This window comes from Fusarium redolens, assembly GCF_020744475.1.
Source record: "Fusarium redolens strain MPI-CAGE-AT-0023 chromosome Unknown BKA55scaffold_10, whole genome shotgun sequence".
NCBI classification, from domain to species: domain Eukaryota; kingdom Fungi; phylum Ascomycota; class Sordariomycetes; order Hypocreales; family Nectriaceae; genus Fusarium; species Fusarium redolens.
In genome coordinates, this window is record NW_025763673.1 from 405,469 (window position 1) to 424,420 (window position 18,952).

Sequence of the window (18,952 nt, forward strand, 5' to 3'; positions counted from 1 at the left end):
GTTCCCGGCTACCTGGTCATGCCCGGTCGTGGGGGCGCCACGACCGGGCATTATGTCTTAGTCGATGACATTAATCCCGGCAGAGACTCGATCCCTCCATTCATAATCCACCAGTGCCGGTAGTCTGGGTTGCATTAGCACGTTTGCTGGCAGCAGCCCCAGGCTTGCCGAGGCGCGTGGACGGGGTCATATCGCCAGCTATTGTCTTACCCGTGGCAGTACCACTTCAAGTGGCGGAGAGGCTCGAACTGACATTTACAGTGAACAGCCTACCCTCGACCGGCCATGGCACCAAATGCTACGATGGTAAGAGTAATTAGCTAGGATCGATAATTAAGACTTCCTTGACGACTTAACGCGCATCTATTCATACATGTATAGGTTGACAAGCTCCAAAAAGTTCTAAACAAATAGGGGTGCCTGTGTATAAATGACGATAGAATATAGATACGGTTGACTGCGTCAAAAGCTACATCGGACGCATCAACGCCACATCCTTACGCCCATATAATAAACGGCCGAAATAACATATTCCCAAAGCATCAGGAGTGGAGGGGTTTTGCTTTTTAAGAACCCACTAGTGACTTTTATCCTGTATCTGGCATTTAGTGGAAACAAATAGGACTTAAGAAGGTCCTGAATACGGTCCTTGCTTACTGCGCTAGCTTAGCTCTGCCGGATTTCAATGTTTAGACTATTGGAGTGTGGCGTTCCTCACCGATGGGTTTTCATGTCAGAGCCAGTTGCCTCCAACACCATCGGCGTTGGTAAACCATCCTTACACATGACCAACAATTTCTTCTCTGTGTGCAGAAGGAAGTGTTTCAATTTTCAGTTGGGGCTTCGGGCACGGACGCACCGCTTCGTCACCATCAAGCCCGGCTCCAACATAACTATGCGTCCCGCTACTTTGGGCAACGTCGACAGGGATAAGTTCCGATGGCCCCGCCCTATCAATGTGACTCGATGCGTTGGTGGAGAAAAGATCCGCAGAAATCTGCAGCCTCGTCCTGGTTGAGGGTTACCCTCACTTCCCGACTCGTGGCTGGGAATGACAACCGGTCGGCCAATGTTGTGGTTTGGTTTCATTATTTATGTGGGATGGGTGATGCATAAAGAGTGAATGACAAGGCCTTGCGAGGCTTTGAAAGGACTGGATGCAGCACACGCCCGCGCTTTGAAAGCCCAAAATTAACGTGTTGCATTGAAACGCTGAGCGATGGGAGCAACAAAACCCGCTGCAAAATGCAAGTGCAGCATACGTATTCCCTTGTCCCTTCGTCGCTTAGCGAAATAAAGGAACAACGCGAAGCAAGCTCTGTGACTCTGTCAAAAGCGACATGTCATATGCGAATGTGGTGATTTAATTTGCGTGCATGGCTTTCTCCACCCGGGACCATGGCTCGGCTCTCATCCGGACTCCACCTTTGACAATGAGGAGGACATAACAAAGAGAAGTCAACTTATCATAGGGCTAATCCTGTTGCGTTTATCCTTTGTTAGATGCTTCTACTCTCTATATTCAGGTACATATCAAGAACTTCCTCGCCGCTGTCTCTTGCCTGTACTGTGAAACTCTTTCTCAGACACCGCGGGGATGCGGAGAGTAATCTCAGACATTTTTGTGTGGCCTGTATCCGGCACCTACCACATGTTGATACATCATACGGGTCATGCACTCGAGTGGATTAGCTTGGTCAGCTGCCTCTACAAACTTAGCCACATATAAGGCTAGGTACTTCACCTTGGGCCACTACCCTAGCGTAACGTAATTAGGCAAGGAAAAAGAAATTTGCATTCTGTAGCTCTCCAGCCCGCCGCCACTTGTTGGTTCGACATTTTTCTGACATCCCTCGTCTCTATAAATTTCGAGTGGCTGGCGGATCTCCGCGGCATCTTCCGTATACCCGTTATAATCCTGCATTACTTTTGCTCGCATCGCATGGGGGCCTCTACCTGCAAAAACGAGACTGCTGACTGCGGCTCCTCTACCAACGCTTGCATGCATCGCTGGGATTCATGGGCGATGTAGTTCCGCATCAGATCGCAGTTGCACCCTGACTGCTGTAGAATTTGCATCTTCAGCTCATATACCTCAAGGGATAAGTTAGCTACGCAAGTGGAAAGCTCGCGGTGAACACGCTCTAGTTCCTGTGTCCGAGACTCAAGTCTTGATACGTACTCCCTCTTCTTGACACGCAACTTATAGGCGCTGATTCGATTCCGTTCTTGGTCCCTTTGAATGCGATCGTTGTCCTTCTGGGCTGGATAAACGCTGTTGCTGCTAGTATTCGTCGTGCGACAACTAGTAGACTGTTTTTTTATCTTTGGCTCTGAATCAAGGTTTTCGTACGCTAGATGGCTTCGGCTAGAGGCTTTGCGGGTCGAAAGGTCGTTGAAACCATAATTCTGATTCAGACTCGCATCCTTTGCTGTTGAGGGGAGATACCAGTAACCCTGGGTAGAAGGCAATTCCTTGGTAACCATATGCTTAGAGGATGATTGCTGAGCCACGTAATTCGTGGTAGAATCAAGGCCGTTCCACCAATAGGTAGAGTTGATCATGGGCCTGATACAATTCCAACAATCTATTGAGTCGGCATCATAGCCATAGACGAAGCCATCGAGTAAAGGAGCAGTCGCCGTGTGGACGCCATTTGCCGTACTCCTCCAGTCTCCTGATATGCCAGGCGGGATTGTATGATCTGACGGCCACCAGTGCTTCCCTGGGAGAGGTTGGAAAACGCACTCGTCCCCGAAAGGTGAATTGTCTTTCATGAGACCCTACACAGTTAGAGCCCTATCACCTATGAGATAGAGAAGGATTAAGAGGTATGTATCTTACAAGTTGTCCAATTGATTGCCGGAATGTTGGTAAGAGTTGCTAGAGAATGGTTTTAACTACTTTACAGCAGTGTATTAAATTGATCGGTGGTTATGATTAATGTGCAGGTGATGGTGGATCTGAGTTTGTGGAGAAATATGTCGTAAAACCCAGAAGCATCGGCGGTAAAAGAAAATAGTATACGAGTTCTCATACGTCGTTGCAAACGAAACGAATCACGTTTTAGAATATAGTTACCAAGCAAGACATGACGTAGCTGGCAATAGAGCTCTTGTAACTGCCTTTATATCCTCAGACTCGAAGAGTGATAGGAAGGCTAAGGTCAAAGGATATCAGAACGCGTGACCAAGAAGAGACCATGCTTGAGATTCGCAGACACTCTTGAAACATCAAGCTCATAGCTAGTTTTAAAAACGTGGCTTGGGCTTAGAGTCCAGATGTCTCAATCTGGCGTCTTGTTCGATGGCCATCACCCGTCACAGCCTAACTTATTATTTGTGGGGAGGGATGGTGTTAGAGGAACGACGGAGCCGGAACAATATCTTGATTATCCACACTAGTGAGAGAACGGTCAGGCCTGTTATCCGTGCGCTCGCTCACGCAGGCTAAAGCTGCACACACCGTTTACTCATCACTACAGCGAGGGCAAGGTTTTGAACAGGTGATCAGAGACCATGGCATGGGTACCGAATCATGAATTTTGGAGACGTTCCAAAAGTGTTTGGAAAAGCCGCCTTATTGGGTAGCCAAGTTCGAAGCATGTGTGTTTTTGATATTCATCAACCTATGACCAAGCAAATTTCCGGGGACAGAAGCAGCTAATCGTCATGAGTATTGCCTTTCGCAGTGTATTCTAAACCACCCCGAGCACTTAAGGCTCCAAGTACCAAATCCCGCCGTCTTATTTGCATAGCAAACTCGCCAGCAATCGCTATCAGCTTGCGCCAACTTCAGATCCTCGAGAGCAACTGGCTTCAAGTAGCGAGAAACTTCATATTTTGGGTTGTTTCGTTTCTAAAACCTTTAATGATCCTACATAATGACTGGAGATACCGCCGGCGGAGATGTCCCCTCCTTGGAACCTTATTTCATTCACTTTCAGCAGAACAGACAATGATTCAGAGTCATCACCCCTGCAACAGAAACAGGCGGCACAGCTTCGAAGTATCATCTACCAGCTTCACGAGGCGGGGATCGTTTGGGAGGATGCAAACCCGGAAAATGTTCTGATTAATACGAAGCAGGATGCGCGGACCGTCGATTTTGGCGACGGGTATACGGAGGGATGAGTGCCAGAGAAGTTAGCTGGGTCAATGGAAGGCAACCAGCATGCTCTTGGGAAGATGGTGGAGTTTATTGGTATCTAGGGCGTCTATTGGGATTAACAGAGATATAATCGCAAATAAAAATCATGTTAGAACCCTGCCCTATCCCATCCTACCTCCTACGACAGAGTGGAGTTCCTCCCCTTGCAACCACCACTGTTTTGGGACGGCTTACGGCGGCTAGAGGTAGTGGGATCGTTTCGAGAATTACCCGCATATAATCTTAAAGGGATCTTTGTTATAGGAAAGATAAGGGCCTGATCATGAACGCTCAAACCAAACTCGTTTCGGTCAAGGTCATCCTAGCATATAAAATTAGGGCCACAGGGCTTAGGGCGACATTCGACTAATTCTATGCTAGCGCGGTGATCAGACTTGGATGCATCCCCTGCCCCATTGACGCCATGATCTGATTCTCATCCGGATAGCCAATCGTTGATGGGATCGAAGATCCTTAAAGTCAAAGCGGCAAGTCGGGGCCAAGGAGGTTGAAAGCGGTGGACGTGTAGGGCGTAATAGAAGGAAGGAGATGCCTTTGTCATTTGACACGACCTACTTAGCCTACAACCCATCGAGAAATAACCCGCCCTGCTTGCAGCTTGTACGATACTACCCAAGCCCTTCTCCGAGATGCCGTGAACCTAAGATCCCAGCCGCATTGGTGTAACCCTCGAAGCCCGTCCTCGTCACACACTAGTTTAATGCAATACCCATCGCATATTACGGTAGCAAAGGTAGAGACCCTGCAAAATATGATCGAGACAAGCTCTCCGTGGTACATACCTAGGGATAAGTAAGTAGCCAATAGGCCAATCAGATCCCCGTTCCCCAATCCCCAAACAATATCACTGTGACACGTGCTTTGAGATAAAACATCTACCTCAATGGTTTTCCACAATGGTATTCCATCATTTTTGCCATTCTGGCGCCGTTTTACTCCCATTACTATCCTTGCTCGGGTTGCATCAGATGCTACAATTGCCGATGTGAGGCCTCTCGCTGTGACTTCCCTTCTAATGCTTGTATGTATCGATCGGACTCATAAACGAGGTAGTTCTACATGAGGGTACAATTACACCCCGACTATTGTAAAAGTTGCATCTTAAGCTCATACACCTCAAATATCAGGTCGGCCACGCAGGTGGAAAGACCACGGTGGATACGCTCCAGGTCCTGCTTGCTAGACTCAAGTTCCTGCTGTTCTTCCCTTTGCTTGACACGGAACTTGCTGGCTGCAATTCTGTTTCGTTTCTGGATTCTTTTTATGCGATCGTTACCCTGTTGTGCCGCATGAGCGCCGTTGCTGCTGGTATTGCTCGTGCGGCGAACAGGTGAATATTTTCCCTTCTTCTTTATCTGTGGATTGATATCTCGATCACCCAGGGGAGTTCGTTCAGTGGATTTGCGAGACGTCAGGTCGTCAGAGTAGCAATTTGTTTTTCGATCTGGTGTCTTTTGTATCGAGGATGAGTGTCGATGGCCCTGGCCGAGTGATGCCTCAGAAATTCCATCCTCAGAAACCGGAAACAGGGGTATATCCTCTACAACAGGGTTGAGGCCGTTCCACGGATTCGTATAGTTCATGTCATGGCTGGTATACTGCCAATGGCGTGTCAAATCAGTGTTGTAGCCGTGTAGGGAGTCATCGATCAGAGGACCAGTCTGCGTATAAACGCTGTTTGACGTGCTTCTCTTGTCTTCTGATAAATCAAACGGGACTAGCTGGTTTAACGACGACCATTGCTCCCATAGAAAGGATTCGGGAGAGTAGGATGTCCCGAAGGTCGAGTCGCCGCCCATGTCAATCGGCCTTCCGAGGGCTCTATCGTCCGCGAGGTAAAGAGAGATCGCAGGGCATCTCTATACGAGACGTTCAGCTGATGGCCAAAGCAGCAGGAGAAGAGCGGAAGGGAGCTCTAAACATCCAGAAGCGCCTTGATACTCTTTGGGCTATTGTTCTGTGCTACTGATGGTGATGCTGAGTAGCTGGAGAACCGTACACTGGAAACTCGGGATGACAAGGGGTAAAGAGCTACTGAGCTGATGCTCATACAGGTCGGTTCGAACGAAGCGGCCATGCAATATATTAATGGAAATCGAATGCAGGACGCGGAGTGACCGACAGTGAAGCTCGTTCAATTGGCCTGGCCCGATCAGGTCTCGACGAGTGGCGGGAAGCGACAGGTCGAGTCTGAGCTTGTGAAACCGCATAGATAATAACTCATATCTCAGTACTCCATCCACACTATTTGAACGGATAGGTAGGGAGGAAATTCCTCTGGAAAAGTGCCTGACCTTCATAGCTAAGATCCTCGATCTGGCATCTGGTTTAGAGGCCACATAACCCGACTCGTCATTTACCAGGAAGGACGGCGCGAGAGGGATGAGGGGCGCTAGCAAGGTATCTGGATCACCGAAACATGCAAGAACCTGATCAGACTATTTGTGCGCTCGCTCTGACGGGCTGAAATGCTCTGCATTCCATCCACAACAGCTCACAAAGGGGATAGTTAAATGAGATCAATACAATTAGTGGGCTAGTCTGGGCCTAACCCTGTAGTGTTGGGGACCGTGCGAGAGTTTTGGGAACCCCCGCCCATCGGATAGCGAAGGTTGAAGCATGTCTATGACCTCCACCCCTGGAGTTGAAAGGGTGTACTGTCCTTAATGGAGGGTTATTTAAGTTAGCTGCTTGGCATAAGCCATAGGGCTCAAACATGCAAACACCCCTAAGATAAGACGGCGAGACAGGACAAAAGTAAACCATGGCGATGGTCAAAGCGAAGAATCGTATTCGACGTTGTTCTGGGATAGACTACTGTACTAAGGGTTATTTCAGCCTTTCGCTGAGTTGCTCACATTTTGCCGTAATTATTAGTTCCACCGCCTTAATATGCACTTTTACGAGCACGGACAAAGACTCGCTCTGCATACACATGGACGGGGTTTACTTCCCTTGGAATCTTACCAGGCGACTTACCCGGTAGGGTAACGCCAACCTGGTCTAAAAATATGGACCTTCGGCTTGAAACAGCACTATCAACAGCTGTTTTTTGCCGCTTCGAGGGCAGTCAAGTGGATGTGATATAAAAGCTAAGCTAAGGGGCGGCAGCGTGTCATTGATAACCTGTTTAAGCCCTTCCATAATGCCAGTCAGCCAAGGCTTAGGTTTCAGCCTGGGGATGAATGCATGCCTATTGAGCAGCAGCAAACGTCTCTAAAGGGAAAATAATTAAAAATTAAATTACGTATCAGGACGTTTTTTCTTCGTGTGCAGAGGGCATGGGCCTAGTCGGGCCGCCAAGAACGATCGCTGAATCAGGCCGGCATGATCGCATGAGCTGACTTTCATCTGTCTCATTTTTTTACACAGCTATGGCGGCTTGCTGGAGGAGACGTTGGCCAGATTAGATTTGGCAGGCATATCGCCGTTTCTGCGGGTTCTAGGGTGCATTCTCGATTCTCGAAGGATGTCAATAGGAGGACTAAAAGAGCAGCACTCGGAGATGCTCTATGCCAAGCGGTGATGACGTCTGCCGCAAAAGGGTTTCAGGAGACGACAAATTTTCCAACACAATTTCCCCCCAAAGTGTACAACTGCGATATTCACATTCCCACAGATAATTAGATGGCACCATGAAGCTTCCATATCTCCCCAACTCTAATTGTGGCAAGTCTACAAATATCGAATCGGCTGTCCTGATGTTCGGTTTGATAGCAGTCTTACTCCTGATCCACTCGATCGATACGAATCGAACAACCCTCAGGGATCGACCGATTTTCGATCGATCCGGGTTAGAACGAGCCACATAAGCCCTGCGACTCGCCCAAACGTATTGAAGATCATTCATAGCGCGGTTTTATTGATGCATTTAGCCACTCGCACCTTTTCATTTTTGTGATAGGAAGTGCAGTTAGGCCCCTAGGGCACGCTCATAGCGGAATAGGTATCTTAAGATCGCAGCCATCATACCAGTAATAGCTCATATTTAGCTGGAAACTTAATGGTAGCCTTTTTTGTGGCTTTTAGATGAAACATATTGTACGTTTCCTTGCGGATGATTTGATACGTGGAAGAAGTCTAAGTGCAAGCCATCCTGGCTGGGAAATGCCGGGTAGTTTTATTTCTTTTTAGCTCTTTTATTCGTCTGGTCGGCCTTACGAAGCCAAATTTTCTATTGGGGTAAAATATGCTCTCGGATTAACGTTGGTACTGACATATCGTTTTGCGCACCAACGCCGTGACGCGTAATTGCAATGCGGTCAGAGACATTTCTGCACTACATGCTATCAATTATTAGCTAAATTGGCCGAAATATTGATTATGAAGCCTTCAAAAGTTGATCGAGGCTGCTAACTGAAAAGGTTACAAAAGGTAAAGAACCTGCGCTCTCTGACTGATGCCAATGTTCAACGGCAGCAGGATAGTGGTTGGAAGCATGTGATAAATGACGTCATATATCGGGTTCACGGCCTAGCTACCTGTTCCACTGGGCAAGCCGGCAAACGGTAGCGCATATCATCTTGTGCTGCCAGCACTGAAGGGAGACTGTACACAGCCGCGAAGTAGAGGGTCGAATGACTACAGAGAGCCTAGAACTTTGTGTACGTTAGTAGTGAACCGTTGTCTTACAAGAATGGCTAGGCTAATGTAGAGAGAAGGCAAGAACAGAAAAGCGGGGGAATCCAACGGAGACAGCTGGTAGGCCTTGGCGGAGTGGGGCATCGCGGGTCAATACTGATCCGGGAGGGCTTCGGCTGTTCGCCGGACTCCGCTATCCGGACATCGTCGTTTAGACACTTACAACTGTGTAGGATAGAATCAATCAAATCAATCAACCAATCTACCCGTTCCATGGGCATTCCACAATGACGCTTCTCCCTCACTAGAGATAAAAAGCCGCCGTTGCAGATGGCACACAAGACAGTGCGGCGGTGGGACGAACACCTAAACGACTCTCAAGATCCAGGACGTTGCATTCTCCCATTCCCCGACCCTACCATGGCGGGGGTACAGAGTAAGGACCAGTCATTCTATGACTTACTCATGGAAGATCCAGAGGTACGTAAGCTGGCCGTGAAGCTGTCTTCTTCTCTCTTTGTGCGAAGTGGTTTCAAATAGGAGGTTGTGTTTGATAAAGCGGGCGCTAGAACGTCCAAGATATTTCTGCCAATGCTTCGGGTTTCCTTGACTAGCAACTAAGACATGGCGACACCGGACATTACGCCAGTGGCCAGACCAGGAGTCTGTGCCTGTCATGTCTTCCCATGATATCTACTCGTTCTCCAGTTTGCAGAAATTCCTTCATAGAACTTGCAACAAGGACAGTCACGAGACGACAAGCCAGACAGTGAAAGAATGGAAGGCAAGAGGGAAGACACTGGAGTTCGAGACCAGAGAATGAAAAATAAAAAAAAGAATAAAAAATAAATAAATAAACAGCCTAACGTTTGTCGTCTTCCATTAGAATAGACGATAGTGCCGTCGCCACTCGGTCATTCTCAACATCAGCAGCCCATTTCGTCGCCGCCGCCAGACCCGACCGAGATGGAGACTCACCACCAGGCGCATTACACTGCCCATGCAGGTCCGATGTCGATGGCTTGGGGTTTATCCGGCGTTGGTCATCAAAATCCCCAGCTAAATCCCACGCTTTTCAATTTTATAGTTTCAGGGACTATAATCCCTGCTCCTGACGGCACAAGCGGACATCACAGCCATCTACCGCACGCACCGATAGACTCCGATCTCGCGTACGGCAGCAAGCTCGTCACACCGTCCAGCATAAAATCTTCTGGCTACCATGATAGTGGCCGGGAGGGCCACTGGGATGACACTTTGAACCATGGAACTAGCACTCCGAAGGTATCGAGACCCACTGAGCAGGTCACGAATAATCCTAGGGCTGAGCTAGACGAGGCGCCCGAGGATAACAACTCAACACCCGCTTCACAACCAGAAAGAACGCGAAGAAAAAAGAAAGAGGCCCACAATACATCTGAGGCTTCTCAAGGTGGCAGTAGTAGTGCTGGTGCCGGTGCTCCTTCGCTATCTGACGTAGCTAGCCCCAGCTCTGCTTCACAGAACAGCCGCACGGGTATCAGTTCAAAGTCTACTTCCATGGCACCCACGGCTTCGACAACATCGAATCGTCGGACAAAGCTTCGCATTACCTCTCGAATATCCAAAAGCAACCGTAATAAACTCAATGACGCTTCAGAAGAGCGCAGGGCTCGAGTATCCCATAACCGCGTTGAAAAGCAGTACCGCAACCGCCTCAATGCTCAATTCGAATCCCTTCTTAATGCTTTGCCGACGAAAGTCCAGCAAGGTGACAACAGCAATGGAGACGATAATGAATGGGATGGCATAAACGATCCGGACCACCGAGTGAGCAAGGGCGAGGTTCTTGAAATGGCTTGCAAGCGTATACAAGCGCTGGAATGAGAGAGCAATGAGCTCCAGCGCGAGAACCTCGAACTTCGAGGCAGCCTTCGACAACTCAAAGGACCTGCCTCCGATGGCACGGTATCCTCGTCTGACCCAGAAACGCCATTCAATTTCAACCAGTGTGTCCAATAAACAAGTTGTTTGATCTCCAATTAGTGGAGGGTTGTCATCTCAGCACTCAGTTGATGTACCATTTCCGGTCGGTCGACCTCAAAACACGGGGGCGCTCAGACTATGCGCGCACGCGACTCCCGGCCCGCAAGGCCCACATGGCAATGGCGTGGTCATTTACAGGCTGAATTGCATGGTCTTAGTGAAGGAAGTGAGCGTTATGCAAGGGCCCACACGGGTGAGCTTGTAGGGATGACGTTGGTAAGGGCCAGAACGTGGTCCCTCGAGCTGGGTGCGGGACTTGCAGACAGGGCACTGCAGCGCTTGGTTACGAGGCTTGCAGTCGGCAACACTCAAGAGCATGCATAGACGACATTGGTGGCAGCGATTGCTGCCAACAAAATTGTGGCTCTTGGGCAATGCGGCTGGGGGGTTGGGACACGGACCTGTGCACGGATACGTTGGCATATAACTTTGTCATCATACGGTCTGTGCTCAGCCCAGTAGGTAAATTGAAATGTTTAATCTGGGGGAGTTGCTTAGGAACTTGCGAAAGGCCACTTACAGCTCGTTTGTAGAGAAAGGTTATTAACTCCTCCCGAACCCAGGACCAATTAATTTTCCAGTGAGGCAGGTACATTTAGAATCTGCCTAAAATCTAGCCCAAGTCAGCTCTATCCATAGATGTTCCTCACCCTAGATTTCTCCAATGAGCCATTCGATCTTTCATTTTTCTTTCTCCAGTGTCAGATTCTATGACAATTCGATATCGAAATCTAGCCATTGCGAAGCCAGTGCTGATAACCTACCCAACTTAAGCTTGAATTATCAGCCCAAATAATCGATACTTGCCTAATTTCAAGCGCCGATATTCTCTCAATTTCTTGCCGACCTCTCACAGTTGGGACATCAACATGGGTGTGTCTCGATGTATCAGTGCTAGAGTCTGGGATGAGTTAAGTCGTGGTAAGTGACTATTAGCCCCTTGTACTCATGCCTATCGACTGCCGCTGACAACTGTCCACAGTACTTGAGTTAGTCCCTCAAGGTAACGACGCGATCAGTTGTGACAATAGCACTGAGCTTCAATGTCCCGATTGCTCAGACAGCGAGAGCTGCCGATATACCGTTCCCCTCTACTGTGCCCAATATGCTACATCTGCCTCCAGGAGGAATGCAGAGGCCGAATCAAAGAAAGGCGGCTGCGGCCTAACCATTGGCGGCATCATTGGCGGTATCATCGCTAGCATTGTAATAATTTTCGCCGCTACATGTTTAGTTTGGAGGTTCTATATCAAGCCTAAGAGGTCACAGAGTCCCACATCTATCCCTGTCGAAGACATGGACCCTATGCAAGGTTCCGAAAAGGATGCCGCTTCGAGGAGAATTTCTCTCTTATCGACACATACCATTCACTCTATGGCTCCCACCATCCTTACTCGAGCCTCCAACATTATCCAGATCGCCTACATCCCCGGCGTTACCAACCGAGCGGCTCCGACGTCATCAAACCTTGTTGTTTCTTCCGTCCCGCTGACCCCCATGCGTCACACGGAGGGCAACCGAGGCCATGAGAACAATGACCAACACTTTTTCTTCCCTTGCGACCTTCAAGGATCGACCCATTCGAATCTATCTCGGTATTATTAACAGGCGATTTAACTACCATCGTCCATACAAATCGATGCTCGGTTCCGTTCGCAGTGTTGTGTCTCTGCAGTTCAGCTGCGCGTGGTTGCAGTTCTGGTTGCGTTTCTAGATTACGCTGACAGCATGTTTCAACGCCTACTGTTCGGGCATGCTCTCTTAGTTCCTTGGTCAGTCGGCGAAAGACGCCGTGGACTTTCCTTGGGCGAGCTGGGCACTTGTGAAAGTTGGTGCGGTGAGGACCGATGCAGTTGACACATTGTTCTGGGACAATACAATCATCTGGAGCGTAGCCAGTCTTGCCGCAACGTCGGCAGGGAGGCCTCTTGTGGAAGGCGCGGAAGGAGGGATAGTCCCAGTGTGTTTTACACTGCTATGACAATCGGCTTTTGTCAACAAGGGTAGCCGTGCGGCTGCCAAATAGGGACCAGTATTTCTTAGTCGGCTTCAGGAAAGAGACAAGCAGGGTCTTATCAAGGGGTTATCCGAGGTATGCTACAAAGGGCGCACGTCAACAGGCTTGAGCCCCGTCTGGATTTCTATTTCATCGTTCACAACACTTCCGCTGTCCAACTTATTGCCATGGAAGTCGGTTTGTCCACGGGGAAAGTCTGCGACCGCATAGGTAAACCACTTCTTGTTGGTCTCCACCGTGGTGGTCCTAGAGTCTGCTGCCCACTCCGCCTGCTTCTCTACGAGGAAGTCACGGATCTCAGGGTCGGTGGCCTGGATAGCCATTCAGAGTTGAGTTGAAGTACCTACCGAATCCAGTCCCAAACGGCGCTGAGCTTCCACAGATGAGGGTCCGGATTGCGTAGTTATTAGGTTCTGGCCGGAGCTCTGGCTTCCAGGAGGATGAAGTCACGAAGGTCCTTACGGAGTGGGGGCGGTAGTAACCGGTTGCCCCTGGAGATGAGGGGGGTCGATATTTTGTTGTCGTCATCGTCGTTGTGGTTGACGCTGATGGCTTAAGTGGTCATAAGCAGCAGGAGGCGAGGCAGCGACGCTGCTGTGGGTAGGTTTGGAGGCAGATCTGGCACTGGAGAGCTCGCGGTTCCAGAAGTCTAGGAAGTTATTGGAAAACTATTGGATGAACTGTCGTTCCAGTCCAGTAATAAATTCTCTAGCAGTTTCTTCGAGCTTGACTCAGGAGGCCTGGAATAATATCAACTTAGCATTATACTCCTCCACGCGTTCGCGTGCGAGCCTATTGGCTGACTCGACAATAGAACCTGGTTACTATCCTTGAGGGGATAAGGGGCACGCAGGGTGGACTGCTTCCGTAGCTGCGGCAGTGTTGGTGGCGTTGAGTGACAATGACGGCGTTTGAGCCATCCGTCCGGGTCCTAAGCAGTGGGCGGATTTGTCGTAGAGGATGCCATCGCTGCCGCTTTCGGGCAAGTTGGGACGTTTGTTGCGCACTTGTTAAAGAATAGGCTGTCAATAAGGCTACTTTCTCAAAACCTGCATACCAAGAAAATGAGATTATAAGTGGAGGTTGTAACAACCTAATCAGCCTCGTGAAAACCACGACAGATTCCGGGTAGGCACGGCCACCTCTCCCCGAGAGCCGCTCACCTATGGTGCGTGTTAAATTGTTGAGACCGTATGACTAAGATGGTTCGATCTGCCGGTGGCTAGGATGTGGATCCTATGTAAGGAGTTGTTAATTAAACCTTTTAGTGATACCTTCAACACTCACAATATTGCTTCATCACAAATATATCAAATTAAATTTCAAATAATTTACAGCATTTGAAATTCTCGATACGCAACGAGTCATTCGTACATTTGTTTTGATTTTCATGATAATTTGTTGGATTGGATTGTATTTTTGAGCACCACCGCATAGTTTGCGCGTCGACTGGTCACAGTAAGCCATTAATGTAAGCGTTAAAGAAGAGCGAGCGCCTCAATGATATCTTGAAACGTGGCGTAATCGTTAGTGCTAACTATATCTGTTTTCTGACATCAGTGAGCGTGCATCATACTGCTACATTATTACGAACAGCTATTATATACCAGCTTACGATATAAAATAGCGTACTATCTAGAGACGAAGTTGGGATTATCCTTGAGCTACTCATATATCAAATTACACATCACTTATAACGATCTATAGTCCTGACAGTTCCTGCCCACAAAGCGCCTTTATTTTGAGAACTTCCATGATGGCTTTATCAGAGTCCAGAAAGAGCTGTGCGATGTCGTGGGCGTGCCGTTTGCAACTAACTCGGACTCTTAAAAATGTGACTCCGTGGCCCCTTAGCCGCATCCCTAATGGCTTTTGGGGCTTTTCTACCGATAAAGGTTAATTCACCTGCGGGAAGGTTATTTTCCGGCAAGACCGTCACGGTCCGTGCCTCATTTTATATGCGCGCACCATGGTTATTTCAGCGTGAACAAACACAAACACAGTACAGCAAAGTCCAGACGCTCAGACTATTCCACTAAGAGTTATAGATATGCCTCCATCAACCTGGGAGCAACCAAATCGACACGTTATAGACCTAGATGATGGTACTGGGGCTTGCATAATAGGCGTTAAACAGCGTCGGCTGTGCAGTTTGCATGGATTTAACATGTGACCCTCTCAAGCCTCCTACCTGTTGCTAACCAAACGTGAGCCAGGATGCAGGGAGCTTTCCACATGCATGATTTGGTCAGCAAGGTGTCACGCATACGGCTTTGCAACAACATGACATGGCAATGGCAAACTTTCTGAAACCAGCGCCCGTCATAGCAAATAGCTGGACGTTTGAGATTGGTTCAGCATCTTGGCTTGGTTGGTCAGAACAAGCTTCCTACCACCGTGCAGACACAACATTACACCGCAGCCGGCTCCATAAGGCAAAATCATTTGGCAGTTCTTGAACTAGCATCCACGTTTAGCGTAAATGGCAATGACCACCCGCCAATTGAACGTAAGAATTGCCTAATCAATACAGCCAAACCAATCGCACCCACAACAGTACGAGCTGGCGGATTTTGCTATCAGAATGACATCTGCTCCAACTGTTGGGTCATTGATTAATTTATAGGTAGTATTTGACCCCTTCCGGCTGTGCTGCGTTGAAGGCTGTACTAGGAAGATTTCATACCCTGGCCCTGCGGATTTTGATCTCATTCTTTCTGATCCTTTTTACACCTTTCCTCTTCATTGCGTTGGAGAATCAACATACAATTAATCTATCTTTGATCAATAGTATTTTCCCTAAGATGACCAGCCCCTGTGCGAATTACTATGTAAGCTTCCATTCCTGGCTTAAAATCTTGAGTATTGACCACGAACAGGGCTCTGCCAAGTGCCACAATAGTGTCTTGATATTTGGTGCCCGGTGCGATTTCTGTCTGGTGTAGTCTTCCTAGGCACAATTGTGTCGCTCCCACGCTAACCCTGAATATGGCATTAGACCGCAGGTGCTGGGATGCCTATGAACAATTTGCTCCCTCATCCCTCGACTCCATCCAGCGAATATGTAAACCTGATGAATGAGAATGTACGGAAGAACAAGGCAGCTGCTAGTAAGGGGAGCGTGGCATACTGGAAGAGAGCCTATGCTGCTCCTTGGTCCGTTCAGAAACTTGTATAACCGGATGAATTGGGGATTCTGAGACAACAATGATAGCATGTTCCTTCTTTCTGATATTTAATGCTAGTAACAACCACTACCATCCCACTTCCCACAATGGGTCCCGAGCAATCCCATCCCCTTAAAGCTCTCGAGGTGACATCTTGCTAGTTAGCCTCGACCCACGTCTAATAAGGGGAAATATTAGCCATTGAATCAGACGGCATGGCGGCCGTTTGACATGGTCCTAAATCCATTAAACATGTCTTCGCTAATCTCCGACACCTTAGATCCTTACCGAAAGGGTTCATCCCTAACTGTGGAAGGCTGTCCGCTTTCAGACGTTGCATAATCAACCAATCGGCGGTGCTGGTAACACTTAAGGCCCCATAATCCACCCTCGGCGAACTGTCGTGGGTAGGCTGGAGAACAAGCAAGCAGTCCATGCACAGATTTATTCACCTAATTGATGATGGACTCCTGGATGAGAACATACTTGCAGTTTATAATGCGCTGTGACGGGGTCCTCAGGCAGTAAACGGTGGCAGTCTACAATTTGAAACAGGAGGAGAGATGGCCCCCCTCAACTGGCGTTGCTCTTCTACTTCAAAGTAGCGAGACTAGCTTACTAGGCGAATAACCGTATGCTGATAGCATTCTCCAAGACACCTTTTTTGTTTTTCTTTCTTTTTTACCTGCTGCAACTAATGACGTGGGTTTCTATTACCTTCTTGCATGTGATATGATAATACCATTAACAGGACATAGCACGGCGATGCTACGTCATACATTTCCTTAACTCAACTAAATTAAATTATTATCCACTAAAAAGGTTTCGTTAATGACGTCAAACTAGAGCTTCACATACGTATTAATTATTCATAGTTTTGATAAACACAACGGTTAACTTACTAGTATACATTTATGACGTCAGACGTCACTAGTGCGCCATGAGAAATCTCAAGATTTACTTATAAATGCGGCATGACGCCCTGTTATTACCAGGCCCATGCATCTTAATCACTTTCTTGACAAATTTAGATAATTCTGCTACAATGTTGAGTGTTTCGGCTTTCTTCCACAACGTCCTCAACTATTTACTTTCATGGGTACATCCAGTATGATAATCTCATTGAATAGAATAAGAGCACTATAGTTAGCGTGCTAATCCCGTAATAGAACGCCCACTGGGGATGGTTGTCTTGCAATCGCAAAGTGAGCTGTCCGTGATCTCCTATCTTGCACACTTTCTTACATACTGTCGCAGACTGGGAAACTCGAGCGGGAGATAATCCCGCTCGGCAAGAAGCTCAAGCTCCTCTTCCTGTTCAACCATATCACTGAATGGATCGATACGACACACGCCATGCGACTTTATGTGCACAATAAGTCCCTAGAAAATGGTATGTCTTGGGGTCAGGGCTGCACGTGGAAGTTATTAACGCGAATAGGTAAGAAAGAGGCATCTCCAGCATCCAAGGAGCAAATTAGCAAATTCGTTGATTATTATGGTATCAACATGGATGACTTTGACCCTTCGGATATTAATGAGTATAACACATTCGAAGACTTCTTCGCCCGAGCGCATAAAGCCGGCTCAAGGCCGATCCACCGGCCTGATGATGCATTAACCGCGGTCGTTGTGGCCGATTCAAGAGTTGTCACGTACGAATCAGTTGCAGAAACAAAGAAGATTTGGATTAAAGGCCATGATTTTAGCATTACCAATCTCGTCATGGACACACAACTCGGTTCAAAGTACGAAAACGCAGCCGTTGCCAGCTTTCGCCTATCACCACAAGACTATCATCGATACCACTCACCTGTGACCGGCAAAATCAAATTATTTCGGAGTATTCCCGGCGACTATTATCAAGTCGATCCTGTTGCTTTACAGAGTCAAGTAGATATCTTAACGAGAAATAGAAGGGCGTATGTCATCATCGAGACGGCTGAATTTGGCGATGTCTTGTTTGTCGCCATCGGAGCAACGAATGTGGGATCAGTCGTGTAAGTGCAATTATGCTCCGGAGGCATGCATAGTTCGCGTTCTGACCATATGCAGCATACACGAGCAATTTCAGAAAAGTGGCGTACAGGTCAATAAGGGTGATGAGCTGGGACATTTTCAGTTTGGCGGCTCTTCCATTATTGTCGCATTCCAAGTGGAGAGGATTAAATTTGACAACGATCTGTTACAGTTAAGCAAGCAGCGTATTCAAGTCTCGGTCGAGGTTGGTATGAGCTTGGGCCGTGCAACCCGTTCAACCCGGCGAGGCGAGAGGTCTCCCGAACCTACGTATGCCGAAGTTGCAGATCCAAATGCTTAAGTTGGCTTACCTTTAGGATATTCATTAAATGGCATAATTTGTATGTATAAATGGAGGCTAGAACTGGAGCGAACAAATAGTATCATAAGGTATCTTCACTCTTGATATAACTATTAAGGAGGAAAAAAAAATCATTCAGGGTACTGTTGAACAGGTGCTGGGGTCTCACGTGCAAGAAGGGATACTTTAAGATTACAACCGAAATGGTAAAACCTCAAAGGGGCAGAATTCAACAGAATACAACATGAATATACCAATCTGGATCAATGGACCGAATACACGTAATGTCTGACAGGTACACTCCCTCGGTTGCTCAACTTCAATGCCAATACCACTCGAAGACATCGATCCAGCCCCCTATCGTCACGCAAGCAAATGCCTTGCAAGCTCCCTAAAGTCGATCTTGGAAGTATACCAAGCGCGACTGCTAGGATCCATCAAAGCCTTCCATCACCAGATATATATAGCAAGACGGCAGAAGAAAATCAGATTCAAGGTATGCCAGACTTTGACCGAGACATGTCTAAGTGGCACGGCCCCAATGACCTTCTGGTGGGAATCGAATGGTGAGCTACCCTCCAGGCGCTGGAACAGACACAAGCTGAAGGATGCGAGAATGTGTTGGCGTATGTAATGTATATCCTTACTGCTGTTGCCAGGATAACGTGATT

The 18,952-nt window shown here is 48.0% G+C and overlaps 6 protein-coding genes across 6 annotated transcripts; 3 read left to right on the top strand and 3 right to left on the bottom strand.

Annotated features, from left to right (window-relative positions):
* Positions 1 to 1,773: 1,773 nt before the first annotated feature.
* On the bottom strand, positions 1,774 to 3,261 carry BKA55DRAFT_739375 (uncharacterized protein). The gene is made up of 2 exons (XM_046201415.1): positions 2,846 to 3,261; positions 1,774 to 2,784 (listed from the first exon to the last, which is right to left on the bottom strand). The coding sequence occupies exon 2, from the start codon at positions 2,776 to 2,778 to the stop codon at positions 1,924 to 1,926; it is 855 nt and encodes a 284-aa protein (XP_046047923.1). The 5' UTR covers positions 2,779 to 2,784; positions 2,846 to 3,261; the 3' UTR covers positions 1,774 to 1,923.
* A 1,477-nt stretch (positions 3,262 to 4,738) lies between these two features.
* Positions 4,739 to 5,970, bottom strand: BKA55DRAFT_664627 (uncharacterized protein; the record flags this gene model as incomplete). The annotated part of the gene is made up of 2 exons (XM_046197706.1): positions 4,739 to 5,226; positions 5,285 to 5,970. 2 exons carry the CDS (start codon positions 5,968 to 5,970, stop codon positions 5,184 to 5,186), a joined length of 729 nt encoding a protein of 242 aa, XP_046047924.1. The 3' UTR covers positions 4,739 to 5,183.
* Positions 5,971 to 8,049: 2,079 nt separating this feature from the next.
* On the bottom strand, positions 8,050 to 8,896 carry BKA55DRAFT_646103 (uncharacterized protein; the record flags this gene model as incomplete). The annotated part of the gene is made up of 3 exons (XM_046197207.1): positions 8,050 to 8,450; positions 8,653 to 8,763; positions 8,804 to 8,896. The coding sequence occupies 3 exons, from the start codon at positions 8,894 to 8,896 to the stop codon at positions 8,346 to 8,348; spliced, it is 309 nt and encodes a 102-aa protein (XP_046047925.1). The 3' UTR covers positions 8,050 to 8,345.
* Positions 8,897 to 9,718: 822 nt separating this feature from the next.
* Positions 9,719 to 10,618, top strand: BKA55DRAFT_595036 (uncharacterized protein; the record flags this gene model as incomplete). The annotated part of the gene is made up of 2 exons (XM_046195742.1): positions 9,719 to 9,758; positions 9,840 to 10,618. The coding sequence occupies 2 exons, from the start codon at positions 9,719 to 9,721 to the stop codon at positions 10,616 to 10,618; spliced, it is 819 nt and encodes a 272-aa protein (XP_046047926.1).
* Positions 10,619 to 11,646: 1,028 nt separating this feature from the next.
* On the top strand, positions 11,647 to 12,382 carry BKA55DRAFT_595037 (uncharacterized protein; the record flags this gene model as incomplete). The annotated part of the gene is made up of 2 exons (XM_046195743.1): positions 11,647 to 11,698; positions 11,760 to 12,382. 2 exons carry the CDS (start codon positions 11,647 to 11,649, stop codon positions 12,380 to 12,382), a joined length of 675 nt encoding a protein of 224 aa, XP_046047927.1.
* A 4,591-nt stretch (positions 12,383 to 16,973) lies between these two features.
* BKA55DRAFT_571508 (phosphatidylserine decarboxylase-domain-containing protein) lies at positions 16,974 to 18,281 on the top strand (the record flags this gene model as incomplete). Its single annotated transcript, XM_046193076.1, has 5 exons — positions 16,974 to 17,069; positions 17,131 to 17,166; positions 17,219 to 17,354; positions 17,403 to 17,961; positions 18,017 to 18,281. The coding sequence occupies exons 1-5, from the start codon at positions 17,007 to 17,009 to the stop codon at positions 18,279 to 18,281; spliced, it is 1,059 nt and encodes a 352-aa protein (XP_046047928.1). The 5' UTR covers positions 16,974 to 17,006.
* Between the last annotated feature and the right edge of the window lie 671 nt (positions 18,282 to 18,952).

Bases quoted from the DNA above. Each gene is read 5' to 3' on its own strand.
- BKA55DRAFT_739375 (XM_046201415.1), bottom strand. From the start codon at position 2,778: ATGAAAGACAATTCACCTTTCGGGGACGAGTGCGTTTTCCAACCTCTC.